The following is a 21,736-nucleotide window of genomic DNA, read 5'->3' on the forward strand; positions in this document are numbered from 1 at the left end:
TTTTGAGAGGAAACCCGCTGTCGCCACTACATGGGCTACTCGTTCCGATTAGCAGCAGGGGATCTTTTATTTGCGCTTCCCACAGGCAGGATAGCACAAACCATGGCCTTTGTTGAACCAGTTATGGATCACTGGTCGGTGCAAGTGGTTTACACCTACCTATCGAGCCTTGCGGAGCACTCACTCATGGTTTGGAGTCGGTATCTGGATTAAAAAATCCCATGCCTCGACTGGGATCCGAACCCAGTACCTACCAGCCTGTAGACCGATGGCCTAACCACGACGCCACCGAGGCCGGTCTGGAAAGACCAAGACCAAATTGTTTAACGTGCACAGTCAGAGCAAGCTGTTATAGCGCACGGTTGTCCTGGGCACAGGTGCCGGCCTCGTCCAGGACAGGAAAGGGTGGGGGTGGGAGGAGGAGGGACTGCCTGCACTGGCAGGTGCAGTCCAACCGTAGTCGGTAACAGGCGGGAGGTGGTATGGTGCTATGCAATTTGGAATGTCCCGTAGAATTAAGCCAAAGGGAAATGGGTGCGCATTTTGATGAAGGAAATTCGGCGCAAATTTGATGGTCGTTCTAAAATAAAAGGTGGAACCTGTAAAAAAAAAAAAAAGACTTGGGTTTTATTGCTCTTTAAGCGGTGGGACGTAGCCCAGTGGTAAAACGCTCGCTTGATGCGCGGTCGGTTTAGTATCGATCCCCGTCGATGGCCTCATTGGGCTATTTCTCGTTCCAGCCAGTGCTCCACAACTGGTGTAACAAAGGCCGTGATATGTACTATCCTGTCTGTGGGATGGTGCATATAAAAGATCCCTTGCATGAAGCGGCGACAACGGGTTTCCTCTCTATATCTGTGTAGTCCTTAACCTTATGTCTGATGCCATATAACCGTAAATAAAATGTGTTGAGTGCGTCGTTAAATAAAACATTTCTTTCTTTCTTTCCATACAACCGTAAATAAAATGTGTTGAGTGCGTATTTAAATAAAACATTTCCTTCCTTATTACTCTTTATTTCATTTCATGCACACTTCCATTCATTCAACTTATTACTCTTCATTTCATTTCATGCACACTTCCATTCATTCAACTTATTACTCTTTATTTCATTTCATGCACACTTCCATTCATTCAACTTATTACTCTTTATTTCATTTCATGCACACTTCCATTCATTCAACTTATTACTCTTTATTTCATTTCATGCACACTTCCATTCATTCAACTTATTACTCTTTATTTCATTTCATGCACACTTCCATTCATTCAACTTATTACTCTTTATTTCATTTCATGCACACTTCCATTCATTCAACTTATTACTCTTTATTTCATTTCATGCACACTTCCATTCATTCAACTTATTACTCTTTATTTCATTTCATGCACACTTCCATTCATTAAACTTATTACTCTTTATTTCATTTCATGCACACTTCCATTCATTCAACTTATTTTCGTACCTATATCCAATTAAAGTTCAAGCGCGCTGTCCTGGGCACACACCTCAGCTATCTGGGCTGTCTGTCCAGGACAATGTGTTAGTTGTTAGTGGTTGAATATATAGCGTTTATGCGTAACTGAAACTTATGTATTATGTTACTCCCATGTATAAAGAAAGAAAGAAATGTTTTATTTAACGACGCACTCAACACATTTAATTTACGGTTATATGGCGTCAGACATATGGGTAAGGACCACACAGATATTGAGAGAGGAAACCCGCTGTCGCCACTTCATGGGCTACTCGTTTCGATTAGCAGCAAGGGATCTTTTATATGCACCATCCCACAGACAGTATAGTACATACCACGGCCTTTGCTGTATCAGTCGTGGTGCACTGACTGGAACGAAAAATAGCCCAATAGGCCCAACGACGGGGGTCCATCCCAAACCGACCGCACATCGAGCGAGCGCTTTACCACTGGGCTACGTCCCGCCCCGCCCAGCCGTAGAATCAGTTATGGAGAACTTTACTCCGAAAGGGTTTTCTAGGTCACAGAGACCCACTGAACAACATGACCTGGGGTCATCCTTCCAAAAATATGGGTGTAGCCAACAATGAGCTAAACATTTCACGTAATATACAAGTTTTTGTCGTCTCAAATTGACAAAACGTTAAGTAGAGTAGGGTGAGACTTAAGTTCCACTATCTTACCGTCTCTCTCTGATCGCAGAACGCTCGACTCCAGTTCCCAGAATATCTGAGCTCGCATAACAGCGTAAGCTCTGTAAAAAAAATAATAATAAAAAATGAATGAAAGAACAAAAGAACTAACAAATGATAAATGAATGAATGGATGGGCGAATGATTGAATGAATGAATGAATGAATGAAGAAAAAAGTCCAGTACTGGGAGTCAAACGCATGTATATAAAAAAAACCTGAAATTCGATACAAATAGTCAATATGATATTTATTTAACTCTTGTGACACAGTTATTTACAATAATGTAATCAAGAAAATACACCTAGTTACTTTTAACCATAACTTTAACACACACATACACACACCACACGCAAACACACACACCACACACACACACACATATATATATATCCACACACACAGAATCACGCACACACACGCCCTATAAAGAATCTATTCTTACTTTTAACCATAACTTTAATTTATTCATACTTTTATTGATGAGACTGGCTTTCCGTTTTAGAACTCTCGAAATAAAGTAAACTGTTGTATAGTTTAACGACACCACTAGAACACACTGATTTGTTAATCATCGGCTATTGGGTGTCAAACATTTTCCGCACTTCGAAATAAACTGTTAATATTTCAAACTAGGTGGCGCAATAGTTATTTATTTATTGTATTTATTTATTCACATAGGCTATTATCTTCTTCCAAAGTAGAAAGTTAAACATTAGGTTTCCCCCAGTTAATTAAAGTTTATTTTGTTTAATGACACTACCAGAGCATACTGATCTTTAATCATCGGCTATTGGCTGTCAAACATTTGTAATTTGACATATACTCTTAGAGAAGAAACCCGCTACATTTTTCCATTAGTAGCAAGGGTTCTTTTATATGCACCATCACACAGACAGGATAGCACATACCACGGCCTTTGATACCAGCCATGGTGCACCGGTTGAGACGAGAAATAGCACTGGGCTACGTCCCGCCCCCCACCCCTCCCCAATTAATTACTACATACTGATTTTGGACCCACCCCCCTAAAAACAAAAAAACAAAAAAAACAAAAAACCCAACAAAAAACCACCACCAACAACAACAACAACAACAAAAACAAATAGTGGTAAATACCGGGTACCGTTAAGCTTGAAACGTGTGCAGAGTACAACTATTTAGTATAATTCCAGTCAGAAAATATTCTTTTGTTACAAATGCTTGGATTAGTCTAAATGAAATCATGTGACTTAACTGCATGATCCTCAATTTTCGGAAATGATTAAACATGTTGAATAGATCACTTCAGCTGGGTTGTACTATCAAATACTAGTAATATTTCAGTAAACATTTACTGATTGAACATTAACAAATAGGGCAAATAGGTATTTTTTAAATTCATTTTAAACAATAAAACCATTGTACATGTATATTCATGTAAATGTTGTAAAAGATATATGTAACTAAAACCCCAAAATGCAATTAATAATACAGTACCATGCACTTAACTTATAAATACAATAATAAAAAATATTCAGTTAATGTATAAAACACCATGACGCTTTTCTCAAATTAATGTGCAGGTTTTGGCACTTAAATCTGTACAAAGTATGATTGGATAAGAATATGACATTTTTTTCTGGGTCTATAGCAGTTAAGGGGCGAGATGTAGCCCAGTGGTAAAGCGCTCGCTTGATGCGCGGTCGGTCTGGGATCGATCCCCGTCGGTGGGCCCATTGGGCTATTTCTCGTTCCAGCCAGTGCACCACGACTGGTATATCAAAGACCGTGGTATTTGCTATCGTGTCTGTGGGACGGTGCATATAAAAGATCCCTTTCTGCTAATGGAAAAGAGTAATCCATGGAGTGGCGACAGCGGGTTTCCTCTCTCAATATCTGTGTGGTCGTTAAACATATGTCCGACGCCATATAACCATAAATAAAATGTGTTGAGTGCGTCGTTAAATAAGACATTTCCTTCCTTCTTCTTCGCTCTTTGGGAGTTATGGCCCTTGAACTTAGGGTATATATATATGAAAATTGATTGGACCTGGCTAAGCAATGTATTGCTTTAGCAGTACTCTCAAAATGATTGTTATCATAATGTTGGTATATGGCAGTTTGGTTCAGACAGGTTATGTTGGCTGGTAAATTGAAAATAGGTAGGTAGATTGCGTAGGAGCAGGGGGTGGGAGGTGGGAGTTGGAGACGGGGTAGTTAAGTTAAACATAAAGAAAAAAGGTGGGTAGAGGTAGATAAATAAGTAAGTAGGTAAGTAAGTAAGTAAGTTAGTAAGTAAATATGTTAGTAATTTTTAAGTTAGTAAGTAAGTTAGTAAGTAAGTAAGTAAATAAGTTAGTAAGTAAGTAAGTTAGTAATTTTTAAGTTAGTAAGTAAGTTAGTAAGTTAATAAGTAAGTTAGTAAGTTAGTCAGTAAGTAAGTAAATTAGTAAGTTAGTAAGTAAGTAAATTAGTAAGTAAGTTAGTTAGTAAGTAAGTAAGTTAGTAAGTAAGTAAGTAAGTACGTAAGTAAGTTCGTAAGTAAGTAAGTAAGTAAGTTAGTAAGTTAGTTAGTAAGTAAGTAAGTATATTAGTAAGTAAGTTAGTAAGTAAGTAAGTAAGTTAATAAGTAAGTAAATTAGTAAGTAAGTTAGTCAGTTAGTAAGTAAGTAAGTTAGTAAGTGAGTTAGTAAGTAAGTAAGTAAGTACGTAAGTAAGTTAGTAAGTAAGTACGTAAGTAAGTACGTAAGTAAGTAAGTAAGTAAGTAAGTACGTAAGTAAGTAAATTAGTAAGTAAGTTAGTTAGTAAGTAAGTTAGTAAGTAAGTAAGTAAGTACGTAAGTAAGTAAGTAAGTAAGTAAGTACGTAAGTAAGTAAATTAGTAAGTAAGTTAGTTAGTTAGTAAGTAAGTTAGTAAGTAAGTAAGTACGTAAGTAAGTAAGTAAGTAAGTTCGTAAGTAAGTAAGTAAGTAAGTTAGTTAGTTAGTTAGTAAGTAAGTAAGTTAGTAAGTAAGTAAGTATATTAGTAAGTAAGTTAGTAAGTAAGTAAGTTAATAAGTAAGTAAGTAAATTAGTAAGTAAGTTAGTAAGTTAGTAAGTAAGTACGTAAGTAAGTTAGTAAGTTAGTAAGTAAGTACGTAAGTAAGTTAGTAAGTAAGTATGTAAGTAAGTAAGTAAGTTAGTAAGTAATTTAGCAATTTAGGTAAGATGGTGATGTGTAAGTAGGTAGATGGCAGGTGTCTATGTGCATACTAGTACTGGAAATTGAATTATCAACAGTCTGATATAATAATTGAACAGCCGCAGATCCATAGGGGGCGGTGTGTGTGTGTGTGTGTGTGTGTGTGTGTTTGTGTGTGTGTGTGTGTGTCTGTCTGTGTGTGTGCGTGCACATGTGTGTGTGTCTATCTCTCTCTCTCTCTCTCTGTGCGTGTGTGTGTCATTGTGTTTGTGTGTGGCTGTGTGCGTGCGTGTTTGTGCGTGCGTGTTTGTGCGTGTGCGCGTGTGTGTGTGACCAGAGGACCCGTCACCTCCTAAATATATTCAAGTGCATCGTTTTTCTGTTGTTCTTTTATTGTTTATTTTATTTTATTTTGTTTTTAATCTGACTGGGTTGCCCTTTTCATGCGTTGGTCCTGGTGTCCCTTTCCCCTCAATCCCCTCCAGAAATATATGAAACTTCTAGTTCTATATCAGTCCACAAAAAAAACATGTTTCAAGCGTGTATAATAATAAAAGCATATCTTACATAAATCGGACTGAGCCTTCGTTTCGGCCATTTGCATTCCACGAAAGTCTCCACTGCGTTCGGTTCTGCGCCTGCGCATGGAAGGCTGTGAAGCCTTCGTCAGACGGGTTGCACGACGTCGTGACGATGTCGTTGGATGCATCCCACTCGCCCACCACGTTGTTCTGATCGTCCAGTGCGAACAACGTGAAGCCCATGATCGGGGGTCCGCCAGGGACCGACTCCAGGGTCACTGAAAACAAACGCACACGTATTTAGGGTCATTGAAAACAAACAGACGTATTTAGAGTCATTGACTACAATCATACACGTATTTAGAGTCATTGAAAACAAACGCACACGTGTTTAGAGTCACTGAAAACAAACACACCACGTATTTAGGGTCACTGAAAACAAGCACACACGTATTTAGAGTCACTGAAAACAAACACACACGTATTTAGAGTCACTGAAAACAAACACACACGTATTTAGAATCACTGAACACAAACACACACGTATTTAGAGTCACTGAAAACAAACAGACTCCAGGGCCCATATTTTCAAAGCATTCTTAGACTACGAAATCGTAAATCCATCGTAAGCTATGACGTCACTATGGCATGTGCTGTAGTGACGTCACACCCTACGACGATTCAAAAATATGGGCCCAGACTATAGTGTATGACACTTAAATGTCATGACAACACCATGCAACATGTATGCGTGTGACGTCATTTAAGATTTGAGTCTAGACTCTGAATCATGTCAAAGTTCAAATATTTACGGATTAAAAACAGCTGTGGTTCTGATTGGTAGTAATATGTTGCATTGATTATTTGTGAAAATCCCTTGGCAATACATAAATACACTTGTATTTGCCTTACAGTTGTTATGCAGTATACACCAGCTATTGAAACTAGTGCAGGGTACCCACAACAATGGAACTGCGATTTGCAGCAAAAATGATGGGTGCTAATAAAAACGTTAACTAAATATCTTACATGTTATGCGTCACATGTGTTATTGGTGTACTGCCTGGGTGTGTTGATACACTGCTTATATCAGTTTTATTAGTAAACGTTAACATGATCAGAATGGATTTAGTCCACTGCAATCTTCAGACATTGTCCTGAGTTTGCTTCCATTGTGGGGATGGGACGTAGATCCATCCCCGTCAATGGGCCTTGTCTATTGTACTATTTTTCGTTCCAGCCAGTGCACCTCGACTGGTGTACGAAAGGCTGTGGTATGTGCTATCCTGTTTGTGTGATGGTGCATATAAAAGATCCTTTTCTACTAATGGAAACATGTATCGGGTTTCTTCTCAAAGACCATATGTCAAAATTACCCGATGTTTTACATCCAATAGCCGATGATTAATAAATCAATGTGCTCTAGTGGTGTCGTTAAACAAAACACACTTTTGTTGCCATTGAGATATGTTTTTGACAAATATATCCATTTTAACGGCTAAAATTACATATTATTTATATTTTGTTGTTGCGAACATAAGTGCCTGTATAGCCAATGTGTTTCTTGTCGTCATAATGCTTTTCAGTAGCTAAAACTGGAGTTTACCTCACAAATAAGTCCATATGAACGATAACAGAACTATCAGGAAGTGAAAAACGAAATCAAGAATGGATTTTCTTTTTTTTAATTCCATACTTCGTGATCATCTTCTGACAAAAAATTACTGTTTGATAAAATTTTATTATCTACATCATAATTCATTTGTGTTAATTGCTTAAGGGTTTCGCTTAGAGGGACATGCCCTAGGTTTTAAACACTAAGGCATATTTTTGACTATTATAGCCGTTTTTGACAACTGAAATCATACTTTACTTAGATTTTATGATTTTGATTATCAGTTTCCATACATTCGAAGTGTTTTTGATCATCCTGGTGTTTTTAATATCACAAAATGATTTGTCATATTTTTTAAAATGCACGTGCGTCTGAGAAGTAACAGTTATGGAGTCGAGTGTTAGTCTATTTTTAGAAGGTATTTCACCATTTCAAAGTCACAGACTCATGTTTCACTCAACTGTAACTTTATTCAAATGTGTTACAGGTTTGTAGGTTAACTAAACTTTGTGTTAATTTTCACGGGTTGAAACTAGGGTCTGTCCATTTATTACTGAATTTGGATATAAATCTTTTATCGTGCTTTGCAAAATTATAATAAAAATAAACCTCTGTTTAAAACTACAAGTTAAAATTCTTAAACATTTCGTCAACCAAATGTTGACATCGCTAAATACTCCTGTATCTTTTTCCTAATGTATGGAGAGGGAAGAAAAAGGAATGTGTTTTAAACACCTCAGCACAATTTAAACTACAGGTATTTAGTGTTTAACACAATAGTATATGCTGTTGTGTCCAAAATTTCGGTTTCGTGAAAATTTTATATAGATTTTTGGAAACATACCTTTTTTTAGTATATTAGAGCATAAGGAACACAAAAATCGAGGTTTCCATTTTTTCTTCCGCCATCTTGGATATATGGCGGCCATTTAAAAAAATGGCTACTGAGAATTCTAATTCTGACTCTTTTTCCGAAAAAGTTAGTTCGTAAGCTGTGGTTTTTCACGTTTTCATAACTAGTACAATTAATTTTGACATTCCGAGTGTAAAATGGTGGATATCATTTTGAACTATTGGCAAAACACGTTGGCAAAAAAAAAAAGGAGCAAGCAAAGAACAGCAGTGCAACAACATCGAATTCCAAGAGAAAACCCCCATCATAAAAGCAATCATGAGATCACCAAAAAACAAAGACAGCTACCATCTCCTAACTAGACAGCAGCAGTCACACTCTTTCGTCTCCGCACTGGACATAACAGGCTGAACTCACACATGCACAGGAAGTTCCGCCTTGCCTCCTCGCCTATATGCACATGCGGTCAAGAAGACCAGACAACAGAGCACATCCTCCAGAGATGCCCGCAGCAGCAGAAGACCAGGGAGGAGATCTGGCCTCACCAAGAATCTCTTGCTACCAAGCTCTATGGCAACAAGGAGGACCTAGAGAGGACGATGCTCTTCATCGTACGATCAAATTTAGAAGTGTAGTCAACGAACGCAAAGAAGATTTTGAACTATCTTACACAAAAATAAATCATCAAATCAACGGCTTCGGGAGTGAAGTGATTATTAATTTTTTCAGCCATGTCAGCATCAAACTCATCATCAAATGCCATAGCTACATCAACATTGTTACATGTGACTTTTCCTTCGCCTCGAATGTGGCCCGTCGTGTCGCGGCCGAATAGTGCATGTATACCACTCAGTGCCCTGGCTCTGTCTTGTCCTAATTTGTTAAATATGATCAAGTTCAATCTGTCTACGATTTTCTCCAGTTCCCTAAAGGTAGTACTAAACCAAATAACTTCCGGCTGGATCAAAGTTCGAGGTGCACTCAGCTTATGATAGAGACGTGAACACCACAAGTCCTGTAATTGGTGATAGACGCAAGTGTGTTGGTTGTAAAAAAAATAGTTTCATCTGGACAAAAATGTATGCAATGTTATTTCATCTAGTACCACTGTGTCAAGTAGCCTTGCGGAACTAGGGTAGTCATAGACGCTACCCGTTATCTCAGAAATGAGCAGCTTGACCACCCATTGTTTTCTGATTCACTTTCAGTGTGAGAGGTGGTAGTATTTATATCCGTGGCGTTTATGTCGATTGATACGCTGCAGGTAGGAGTTTTAGCCACATATGTTGCTAATGTCGTCTATGGGATTTGATTTGGTAGTAGTATACACCCTATATGGCCAATTTCGGGTAACACAAAACGAACATCAGTATATAATGAGTAAATATTAGCACTGTATCCTTGTTTACCAATTTCTGACGCAAAGAAGATTATCTTTGTGTCAGGTTCTTCGTGGCTTGAAGTGGCTTTCACAATTGCTATTGAGTTCAGATTCTGCAAGGCACCTCCTCTGGTGACTGTTACAATCGATACCTCAGAGCGCTGCTCATCAAGAAACAGTGGACATGACGTAGCTCAGTGGTAAAGTGCTCGCCTGATGCACGATCGGACTGGGCTGTTTCTAGTTCCAGCCAGTGCACCACGACTGTTATATTGAAGGGCATGGTGCGTGCTATGCTATCTGGGAGATGGTGCATATAAAATATTCCTTCCTACTAATGGAAAAATGTAGCTGTTTGTCTAAGACTATATATGAAATTACCAAATGTTTTATATCCAATAGCCGATGATTATTATATCAATGTGCTCTGGTTGTCTCGTTAAACAAAACAAGCTTTAACTTTAAGAAATGTCGTTGGTTTCGGTACTGGTTAGAAATGAGCTGAAATAGCTAATGTGAGTGTTGTTTTCAACTTTGAAGCCTCTGCTTATAGATTTACTAGTCGTTCCACGCTTTCTTGTTTTAGGTACTAAATAATGTTGAAGGCTACTGTCATCAGATATAACGTATGCCGAGAAATATCCTTTCGATTTGTTCGTTGTCGCTCTTATGAGGTTTACAAGTCTTTTTAGGTTGAGCCACATGTAACGTATGTTTAAGTATTGTTTGAATTAGAAAACAATATTATTAAAGGAGCTGACCCTAGTTTTATAAGGATGTAACCTATTTTTGGATAATAATAGCCTTTTGCCGTTAAAAAGTATTGCTTACAATCTCTAGCTTAGAATATTTATCTTCTTACATATAATATGTGCTAGTGTTTATACTAGCTCATAAATTATGATAATGCACTTGCTTGGGTGTATGGGCTCCCATTTTGTGTGCGTGTGTATGGTGGTGGTGGTGGTGGTGGTGGTGGGGGGGGGGGGGGGTGTTGCCAGAATTAAACGAAAATGACCAAATTAAAAGAAAATACCCGTATCTAGATAACAACGTTTATTTATAAAAAAAACCCCAATACTACCAAACAGCTAAAATTTTGCGGGTACAATGATGGAAATACATGGTAAAGAGGTCTCAGGTTAGCATATTTTGCCCGAATATCTCTACTGTTTTTGCCCGAATTTGAGGCTTTGCGGGTAGAATGATGGAAATACATGGTAAAGAGGTGTCAGGTTAGCATATTTTGCCCGAATATCTCTACTGTTTTTGTCCGAATTTGAGGCTTTGTGGGTAGAATGATGGAAATACATGGTAGGTAGTACTATACCAAATAACTTCCGGCTGGGTCAAAGTTCGAGGTGCACCCAACTTTTGATAGAGAAGTGAACACCACAAGTCCTGTGATTGGTTATAAATGTGAGTGTGTTGGTTGTAAAAAATAATAGTTTCATCTGGGTAAAATAAATGTGCAATTTTATTTCATCTAGTACCAATGTGTCAAGTAGCCTTGTGCTTGAAACATGTATGGGGTACCTGTAAAAAAAAGTACTCGAATTTTGTGCGAAACTAGGGTAGTCATAGACGCTACCCGTTATCTCAGAAACGAGCAGCTTGACCCCCATTTTTTTCTGATTCACTTTAAGTGTAAGGGGTGGTAGTATTTATATCCGTGGCGTTTATGTCGGTTGATACGTTGCAGGTAGGAGTTTTAGCCGCATATGTTACTATTGTCGTCTATGGGATTTGATTTGGTAGTATACACCCTATAGCACATATTCAGTGCATAATAAAAAATATTATGATTTTGTCATTTTATTTAATTAAACTATACTGGTTGATTAATTAGCCATCACTCGATCATGCAAGTTCACAATGACCTTGACCTTGACAATAATCTCTGTACATGGCTCTGAATGGAGATTGAATCAAAGTTAGCACTGAAGAAAAGTTGGTTTTGGGCTATAATTCATACTGTAAAGATTTCAATAATTTCTTTTTACATGGTATTTGACTTGCCATATACAACTGCTCTTAAATATGGTATTATATATAGGCAACCTGAACTAAGATTTTAATAGCAATTTATTTTTATATTAAAAATAGCATGTGCCAATAGTGGGTTAAAGTCTTTAGTTTCCATTAACATTGTTAATTTTTTATGTATGAAATTTTGAAAACTCAAATTTGTAAAGAAGTTGATTTTTATTGTCATTTTGACATATTTATAGGGTGCTAAGTTATATTTTAAACAAATTTGTAGTTTTATGCAAAATTTAAAGTAAATTTAAAGAAAAACTTTACCAAAAACATAATTAAATTTGTTGTCACTATTGTGCCTTCTGTTCTTATTTGTACATAACAATAAGGTTGTTAAACATATACTTAGATCTCCAGATAATTTTTGTTTCTTAATAATCACTTAGTTAGCTCTCATGAAAAGCATTTTGAGTTTATACTAGATTCAGAACCAATTTTTTCAGATTTGATTATCTGCCTTGGATTAAGTTGATAATTTATTTTATTGTTAAAGCTGTATTACCTAATGTTACTAGCTAAATAAAATGCTGGATTACAGATTGTAGGAATACATCTAATGTACATATTGTATTCATCCGGATTAGAAAATAATGCAAGAAAATAGATGTTCGGGTAATTTTGTCATTTAAAAATAGTTTTTTTCAGTAATTAATCAAAAATAAATGTGTTAAAGCTGCATGATTATTCCAGATATCACACCTATTAAAACCTCCAACTACAGTAGGCTATAAATAAAATATAGTCAGGAATATTGGTGGCTGCCAATAGTTTTGATGGTTCATTATGAAAATCAGCATGGCCGATGGATTTGAAATTCCCACACCTGGTAACTTGAAGACACCCACACCCAGCATACAGGATTTCCTCCCAACACTAATGTTCAGGACATTAAGTCATTACCTCATACAGATACAGTCATGTTTGTGTTTCCTTCCTCAGACAGTGTATTTTTTTAATACTGATATTTCTTTGATGTGCCTGTTAAGGTCTTCATAATCTAGGGGTCAATCAAATGCATGTGTTTTAATGGAATTCTTTAAAGGGGCAGAGGTACTCTGACTATCTTTGTTGTCTTTACATATATACCCGAGTACACACACCCAACTGAAAGTAAATATCTTCAGGAGTTTTATTTTAAAACATTTTGTTGTTTAATATGACATATTGCATTTGTACAAAACTATATGCAATATATATGCTTTTTGAGGTGTACATTATATTAGGTTGCACTGTAGAAACAACAGTTTCAGTGAGGTTGTCAGTTTATGTCAGAATACACCAGATCCTGGTTGTCATAAAGACACATAGCTCGACACTTTTTGAAAAATGTATGTTATCAGTATAGGTAGTACTATACCAAATAACTTCCGGCTGGGTCAAAGTTCGAGGTGCACCCAACTTTTGATAGAGAAGTGAACACCACAAGTCCTGTGATTGGTTATAAATGTGAGTGTGTTGGTTGTAAAAAATAATAGTTTCATCTGGGTAAAATAAATGTGCAATTTTATTTCATCTAGTACCAATGTGTCAAGTAGCCTTGTGCTTGAAACATGTATGGGGTACCTGTAAAAAAAAGTACTCGAATTTTGTGCGAAACTAGGGTAGTCATAGACGCTACCCGTTATCTCAGAAACGAGCAGCTTGACCCCCATTTTTTTCTGATTCACTTTAAGTGCAAGGGGTGGTAGTATTTATATCCGTGGCGTTTATGTCGGTTGATACGTTGCAGGTAGGAGTTTTAGCCGCATATGTTACTATTGTCGTCTAAGGGATTTGATTTGGTAGTATACACCCGGTAAAGAGGTCTCAGGTTATAATATTTTTCCCGAATATCTCTACTGTTTTTGCCCGAATTTGAGGCTTTGCGGGTAGAATGATGGAAATACATGCGAAAGAGGTCTCAGGTTAGCATAGTTTGCCCGAATATCTCTACTGTTTTTGCCCGAATTTGAGGCTTTGCGGGTAGAATGATGGAAATACATGGTAAAGAGGTGTCAGGTTAGCATATTTTGCCCGAATATCTCTACTGTTTTTGCCCGAATTTGAGGCTTTGCGAGTAGAATGATGGAAATACATCTGTATCGTACCCTTATGTACGCTTGACCGAAACCGCCGCAAACGCAGGTACCTCTTATAAAGCAGTAGAAAACTATCACGAACACTAGGAATTTAAAAACGTATTCGATGTATGAGGATGGTGCATATAAAAGATCCCTTACTGCTTATCGAAAAGAGTAGCCCATGAAGTGGCGACAGCGCGTTTCCTCTCTCAATATCTGTGTGGTCCTTAACCATATGTCTGACGCCATATAACCGTAAATAAAAATGTGTTGAGTGCGTCGTTAAATGTATAAAAATTAATATTTTTACCTAAACAATTAGCCAATGTTTGGTTTACAGCAAAATAATCTATATTAGGAGAAAATACCTTGCAGTCATGCCCCATCGGTGAAAGACCTCTTATAACTAGAGTCTTTGACTTTAATACCATATTTAAAAACATTTTGACGCCATTAAAACACGTTACACTTTCTAAACACATAGATGTGAAAATAGCCCTTTTTTTATATTTCGGGTAAACATGGTTGCCAGATATTCAGACGGCGGATAAAAAAATAAACATCAATTTTTGTACTCTTTGGCACTCCCAATTACACAAAAAATCATACCCTTTCTAACATATAGATGTGCAAATAATACTTTTTTTAATATATCAGTTAGCCACTTAAAGGGACATTCCCGAGTTTGCTGCAATTGTTAAGATGTTATCGACTAACTTTTTTTGCCCGAATTTGAGGCTTTGCGGGTAGAATGATGGAAATACATGGTAAAGAGGTGTCAGGTTAGCATATTTTGCCCAAATATCTCTACTATTTTTGCCCGAATTTGAGGCTTTGCGGGTAGAATGATGGAAATACATGGTAAAGAGGTGTCAGGTTAGCATATTTTGCCCGAATATCTCTACTGTTTTTGCCCGAATTTGAGGCTTTGCGAGTAGAATGATGGAAATACATCTGTATCGTACCCTTATGTACGCTTGACCGAAACCGCCGCAAAAACGCAGGTACCTCTTATAAAGCAGTAGAAAACTATCACGAACACTAGGAATTTAAAAACGTATTCGATGTATGAGGATGGTGCATATAAAAGATCCCTTACTGCTTATCGAAAAGAGTAGCCCATGAAGTGGCGACAGCGCGTTTCCTCTCTCAATATCTGTGTGGTCCTTAACCATATGTCTGACGCCATATAACCGTAAATAAAAATGTGTTGAGTGCGTCGTTAAATGTATAAAAATGAATATTTTTACCTAAACAATTAGCCAATGTTTGGTTTACAGCAAAATAATCTATATTAGGAGAAAATACCTTGTAGTCATGCCCCATCGGTGAAAGACCTCTTATAACTAGAGTCTTTGACTTTAATACCATATTTAAAAACATTTTGACGCCATTAAAACGCGTTACACTTTCTAAACACATAGATGTGAAAATAGCCCTTTTTTTATATTTCGGGTAAACATGGTTGCCAGATATTCAGACGGCGGATAAAAAAATAAACATCAATTTTTGTACTCTTTGGCACTCCCAATTACACAAAAAATCATACCCTTTCTAACATATAGATGTGCAAATAATACTTTTTTTTAATATATCAGTTAGCCACTTAAAGGGACATTCCCGAGTTTGCTGCAATTGTTAAGATGTTATCGACTAACTTTTTTTGCCCGAATTTGAGGCTTTGCGGGTAGAATGATGGAAATACATGGTAAAGAGGTGTCAGGTTAGCATATTTTGCCCAAATATCTCTACTATTTTTGCCCGAATTTGAGGCTTTGCGGGTAGAATGATGGAAATACATGGTAAAGAGGTGTCAGGTTAGCATATTTTTCCCGAATATCTCTACTGTTTTTGCCCGAATTTGAGGCTTTGCGAGTAGAATGATGGAAATACATCTGTATCGTACCCTTATGTACGCTTGACCGAAACCGCCGCAAACGCAGGTACCTCTTATAAAGCAGTAGAAAACTATCACGAACACTAGGAATTTAAAAACGTATTCGATGTATGAGGATGGTGCATATAAAAGATCCCTTACTGCTTATCGAAAAGAGTAGCCCATGAAGTGGCGACAGCGCGTTTCCTCTCTCAATATCTGTGTGGTCCTTAACCATATGTCTCACGCCATATAACCGTAAATAAAAATGTGTTGAGTGCGTCGTTAAATGTATAAAAATTAATATTTTTACCTAAACAATTAGCCAATGTTTGGTTTACAGCAAAATAATCTATATTAGGAGAAAATACCTTGCAGTCATGCCCCATCGGTGAAAGACCTCTTATAACTAGAGTCTTTGACTTTAATACCATATTTAAAAACATTTTGACGCCATTAAAACACGTTACACTTTCTAAACACATAGATGTGAAAATAGCCCTTTTTTTATATTTCGGGTAAACATGGTTGCCAGATATTCAGACGGCGGATAAAAAATAAACATCAATTTTTGTACTGTTTGGCACTCCCAATTACACAAAAAATCATACCCTTTCTAACATATAGATGTGCAAATAATACTTTTTTTAATATATCAGTTAGCCACTTAAAGGGACATTCCCGAGTTTGCTGCAATTGTTAAGATGTTATCGACTAACTTTTTTTGCCCGAATTTGAGGCTTTGCGGGTAGAATGATGGAAATACATGGTAAAGAGGTGTCAGGTTAGCATATTTTGCCCAAATATCTCTACTATTTTTGCCCGAATTTGAGGCTTTGCGGGTAGAATGATGGAAATACATGGTAAAGAGGTGTCAGGTTAGCATATTTTCCCCGAATATCTCTACTGTTTTTGCCCGAATTTGAGGCTTTGCGAGTAGAATGATGGAAATACATCTGTATCGTACCCTTATGTACGCTTGACCGAAACCGCCGCAAACGCAGGTACCTCTTATAAAGCAGTAGAAAACTATCACGAACACTAGGAATTTAAAAACGTATTCGATGTATGAGGATGGTGCATATAAAAGATCCCTTACTGCTTATCGAAAAGAGTAGCCCATGAAGTGGCGACAGCGCGTTTCCTCTCTCAATATCTGTGTGGTCCTTAACCATATGTCTGACGCCATATAACCGTAAATAAAAATGTGTTGAGTGTGCGTCGTTAAATGTATAAAAATGAATATTTTTACCTAAACAATTAGCCAATGTTTGGTTTACAGCAAAATAATCTATATTAGGAGAAAATACCTTGTAGTCATGCCCCATCGGTGAAAGACCTCTTATAACTAGAGTCTTTGACTTTAATACCATATTTAAAAACATTTTGACGCCATTAAAACGCGTTACACTTTCTAAACACATAGATGTGAAAATAGCCCTTTTTTTATATTTCGGGTAAACATGGTTGCCAGATATTCAGACGGCGGATAAAAAAATAAACATCAATTTTTGTACTGTTTGGCACTCCCAATTACACAAAAAATCATACCCTTTCTAACATATAGATGTGCAAATAATACTTTTTTTAATATATCAGTTAGCCACTTAAAGGGACATTCCCGAGTTTGCTGCAATTGTTAAGATGTTATCGACTAACTTTTTTTGCCCGAATTTGAGGCTTTGCGGGTAGAATGATGGAAATACATGGTAAAGAGGTGTCAGGTTAGCATATTTTGCCCAAATATCTCTACTATTTTTGCCCGAATTTGAGGCTTTGCGGGTAGAATGATGGAAATACATGGTAAAGAGGTGTCAGGTTAGCATATTTTTCCCGAATATCTCTACTGTTTTTGCCCGAATTTGAGGCTTTGCGAGTAGAATGATGGAAATACATCTGTATCGTACCCTTATGTACGCTTGACCGAAACCGCCGCAAACGCAGGTACCTCTTATAAAGCAGTAGAAAACTATCACGAACACTAGGAATTTAAAAACGTATTCGATGTATGAGGATGGTGCATATAAAAGATCCCTTACTGCTTATCGAAAAGAGTAGCCCATGAAGTGGCGACAGCGCGTTTCCTCTCTCAATATCTGTGTGGTCCTTAACCATATGTCTGACGCCATATAACCGTAAATAAAATGTGTTGAGTGTGCGTCGTTAAATGTATAAAAATGAATATTTTTACCTAAACAATTAGCCAATGTTTGGTTTACAGCAAAATAATCTATATTAGGAGAAAATACCTTGTAGTCATGCCCCATCGGTGAAAGACCTCTTATAACTAGAGTCTTTGACTTTAATACCATATTTAAAAACATTTTGACGCCATTAAAACGCGTTACACTTTCTAAACACATAGATGTGAAAATAGCCCTTTTTTTATATTTCGGGTAAACATGGTTGCCAGATATTCAGACGGCGGATAAAAAAATAAACATCAATTTTTGTACTCTTTGGCACTCCCAATTACACAAAAAATCATACCCTTTCTAACATATAGATGTGCAAATAATACTTTTTTTAATATATCAGTTAGCCACTTAAAGGGACATTCCCGAGTTTGCTGCAATTGTTAAGATGTTATCGACTAACTTTTTTTGCCCGAATTTGAGGCTTTGCGGGTAGAATGATGGAAATACATGGTAAAGAGGTGTCAGGTTAGCATATTTTGCCCAAATATCTCTACTATTTTTGCCCGAATTTGAGGCTTTGCGGGTAGAATGATGGAAATACATGGTAAAGAGGTGTCAGGTTAGCATATTTTTCCCGAATATCTCTACTGTTTTTGCCCGAATTTGAGGCTTTGCGAGTAGAATGATGGAAATACATCTGTATCGTACCCTTATGTACGCTTGACCGAAACCGCCGCAAACGCAGGTACCTCTTATAAAGCAGTAGAAAACTATCACGAACACTAGGAATTTAAAAACGTATTCGATGTATGAGGATGGTGCATATAAAAGATCCCTTACTGCTTATCGAAAAGAGTAGCCCATGAAGTGGCGACAGCGCGTTTCCTCTCTCAATATCTGTGTGGTCCTTAACCATATGTCTCACGCCATATAACCGTAAATAAAAATGTGTTGAGTGCGTCGTTAAATGTATAAAAATTAATATTTTTACCTAAACAATTAGCCAATGTTTGGTTTACAGCAAAATAATCTATATTAGGAGAAAATACCTTGCAGTCATGCCCCATCGGTGAAAGACCTCTTATAACTAGAGTCTTTGACTTTAATACCATATTTAAAAACATTTTGACGCCATTAAAACACGTTACACTTTCTAAACACATAGATGTGAAAATAGCCCTTTTTTTATATTTCGGGTAAACATGGTTGCCAGATATTCAGACGGCGGATAAAAAAATAAACATCAATTTTTGTACTGTTTGGCACTCCCAATTACACAAAAAATCATACCCTTTCTAACATATAGATGTGCAAATAATACTTTTTTAATATATCAGTTAGCCACTTAAAGGGACATTCCCGAGTTTGCTGCAATTGTTAAGATGTTATCGACTAACTTTTTTTGCCCGAATTTGAGGCTTTGCGGGTAGAATGATGGAAATACATGGTAAAGAGGTGTCAGGTTAGCATATTTTGCCCAAATATCTCTACTATTTTTGCCCGAATTTGAGGCTTTGCGGGTAGAATGATGGAAATACATGGTAAAGAGGTGTCAGGTTAGCATATTTTTCCCGAATATCTCTACTGTTTTTGCCCGAATTTGAGGCTTTGCGAGTAGAATGATGGAAATACATCTGTATCGTACCCTTATGTACGCTTGACCGAAACCGCCGCAAACGCAGGTACCTCTTATAAAGCAGTAGAAAACTATCACGAACACTAGGAATTTAAAAACGTATTCGATGTATGAGGATGGTGCATATAAAAGATCCCTTACTGCTTATCGAAAAGAGTAGCCCATGAAGTGGCGACAGCGCGTTTCCTCTCTCAATATCTGTGTGGTCCTTAACCATATGTCTGACGCCATATAACCGTAAATAAAAATGTGTTGAGTGTGCGTCGTTAAATGTATAAAAATGAATATTTTTACCTAAACAATTAGCCAATGTTTGGTTTACAGCAAAATAATCTATATTAGGAGAAAATACCTTGTAGTCATGCCCCATCGGTGAAAGACCTCTTATAACTAGAGTCTTTGACTTTAATACCATATTTAAAAACATTTTGACGCCATTAAAACGCGTTACACTTTCTAAACACATAGATGTGAAAATAGCCCTTTTTTTATATTTCGGGTAAACATGGTTGCCAGATATTCAGACGGCGGATAAAAAAATAAACATCAATTTTTGTACTGTTTGGCACTCCCAATTACACAAAAAATCATACCCTTTCTAACATATAGATGTGCAAATAATACTTTTTTTAATATATCAGTTAGCCACTTAAAGGGACATTCCCGAGTTTGCTGCAATTGTTAAGATGTTATCGACTAACTTTTTTTGCCCGAATTTGAGGCTTTGCGGGTAGAATGATGGAAATACATGGTAAAGAGGTGTCAGGTTAGCATATTTTGCCCAAATATCTCTACTATTTTTGCCCGAATTTGAGGCTTTGCGGGTAGAATGATGGAAATACATGGTAAAGAGGTGTCAGGTTAGCATATTTTTCCCGAATATCTCTACTGTTTTTGCCCGAATTTGAGGCTTTGCGAGTAGAATGATGGAAATACATCTGTATCGTACCCTTATGTACGCTTGACCGAAACCGCCGCAAACGCAGGTACCTCTTATAAAGCAGTAGAAAACTATCACGAACACTAGGAATTTAAAAACGTATTCGATGTATGAGGATGGTGCATATAAAAGATCCCTTACTGCTTATCGAAAAGAGTAGCCCATGAAGTGGCGACAGCGCGTTTCCTCTCTCAATATCTGTGTGGTCCTTAACCATATGTCTGACGCCATATAACCGTAAATAAAAATGTGTTGAGTGTGCGTCGTTAAATGTATAAAAATGAATATTTTTACCTAAACAATTAGCCAATGTTTGGTTTACAGCAAAATAATCTATATTAGGAGAAAATACCTTGCAGTCATGCCCCATCGGTGAAAGACCTCTTATAACTAGAGTCTTTGACTTTAATACCATATTTAAAAACATTTTGACGTCATTAAAACACGTTACACTTTCTAAACACATAGATGTGAAAATAGCCCTTTTTTTTATATTTCGGGTAAACATGGTTGCTAGATATTCAGACGGCGGATAAAAAAATAAACATCAATTTTTGTACTGTTTGGCACTCCCAATTACACAAAAAATCATACCCTTTCTAACATATAGATGTGCAAATAATACTTTTTTTAATATATCAGTTAGCCACTTAAAGGGACATTCCCGAGTTTGCTGCAATTGTTAAGATGTTATCGACTAACTTTTTTTGCCCGAATTTGAGGCTTTGCGGGTAGAATGATGGAAATACATGGTAAAGAGGTGTCAGGTTAGCATATTTTGCCCAAATATCTCTACTATTTTTGCCCGAATTTGAGGCTTTGCGAGTAGAATGATGGAAATACATCTGTATCGTACCCTTATGTACGCTTGACCGAAACCGCCGCAAACGCAGGTACCTCTTATAAAGCAGTAGAAAACTATCACGAACACTAGGAATTTAAAAACGTATTCGATGTATGAGGATGGTGCATATAAAAGATCCCTTACTGCTTATCGAAAAGAGTAGCCCATGAAGTGGCGACAGCGCGTTTCCTCTCTCAATATCTGTGTGGTCCTTAACCATATGTCTCACGCCATATAACCGTAAATAAAAATGTGTTGAGTGCGTCGTTAAATAAAACATTTCCTTTTTTCTTTTGATGTATGAACATGAATATTTTTACCTAAAAAATTAGCCAATGTTTTGTTTACAGCAAAATAATATATATTAGGAGAAAATACCTTGCAGTCATGCCCCATCGGTGAAAGACCTCTTATAACTAGAGTCTTTGACTTTAATACCATATTTAAAAACATTTTGACGCCATTAAAACACGTTACACTTTCTAAACACATAGATGTGA

General features: G+C 36.9%; 1 protein-coding gene across 1 annotated transcript in view; it reads right to left on the bottom strand.

The window, feature by feature from the left end:
• LOC121390527 (glutenin, high molecular weight subunit DX5-like) overlaps positions 1 to 21,736 on the bottom strand; it is a 29,364-nt gene that overhangs the window by 1,756 nt on the left and 5,872 nt on the right. Inside the window, exons 2-3 of the mRNA XM_041522361.1 lie at positions 5,900 to 6,131; positions 2,162 to 2,232 (exon numbers count right to left, since the gene is read on the bottom strand). Of these exons, the coding sequence (XP_041378295.1) occupies positions 2,162 to 2,232; positions 5,900 to 6,131 (303 nt within the window). The remainder of the gene's footprint in view (positions 1 to 2,161; positions 2,233 to 5,899; positions 6,132 to 21,736) is intronic.

Source organism: Gigantopelta aegis, chromosome 15, assembly GCF_016097555.1.
Source record: "Gigantopelta aegis isolate Gae_Host chromosome 15, Gae_host_genome, whole genome shotgun sequence".
Classification (NCBI taxonomy): Eukaryota; Metazoa; Mollusca; class Gastropoda; order Neomphalida; family Peltospiridae; genus Gigantopelta; species Gigantopelta aegis.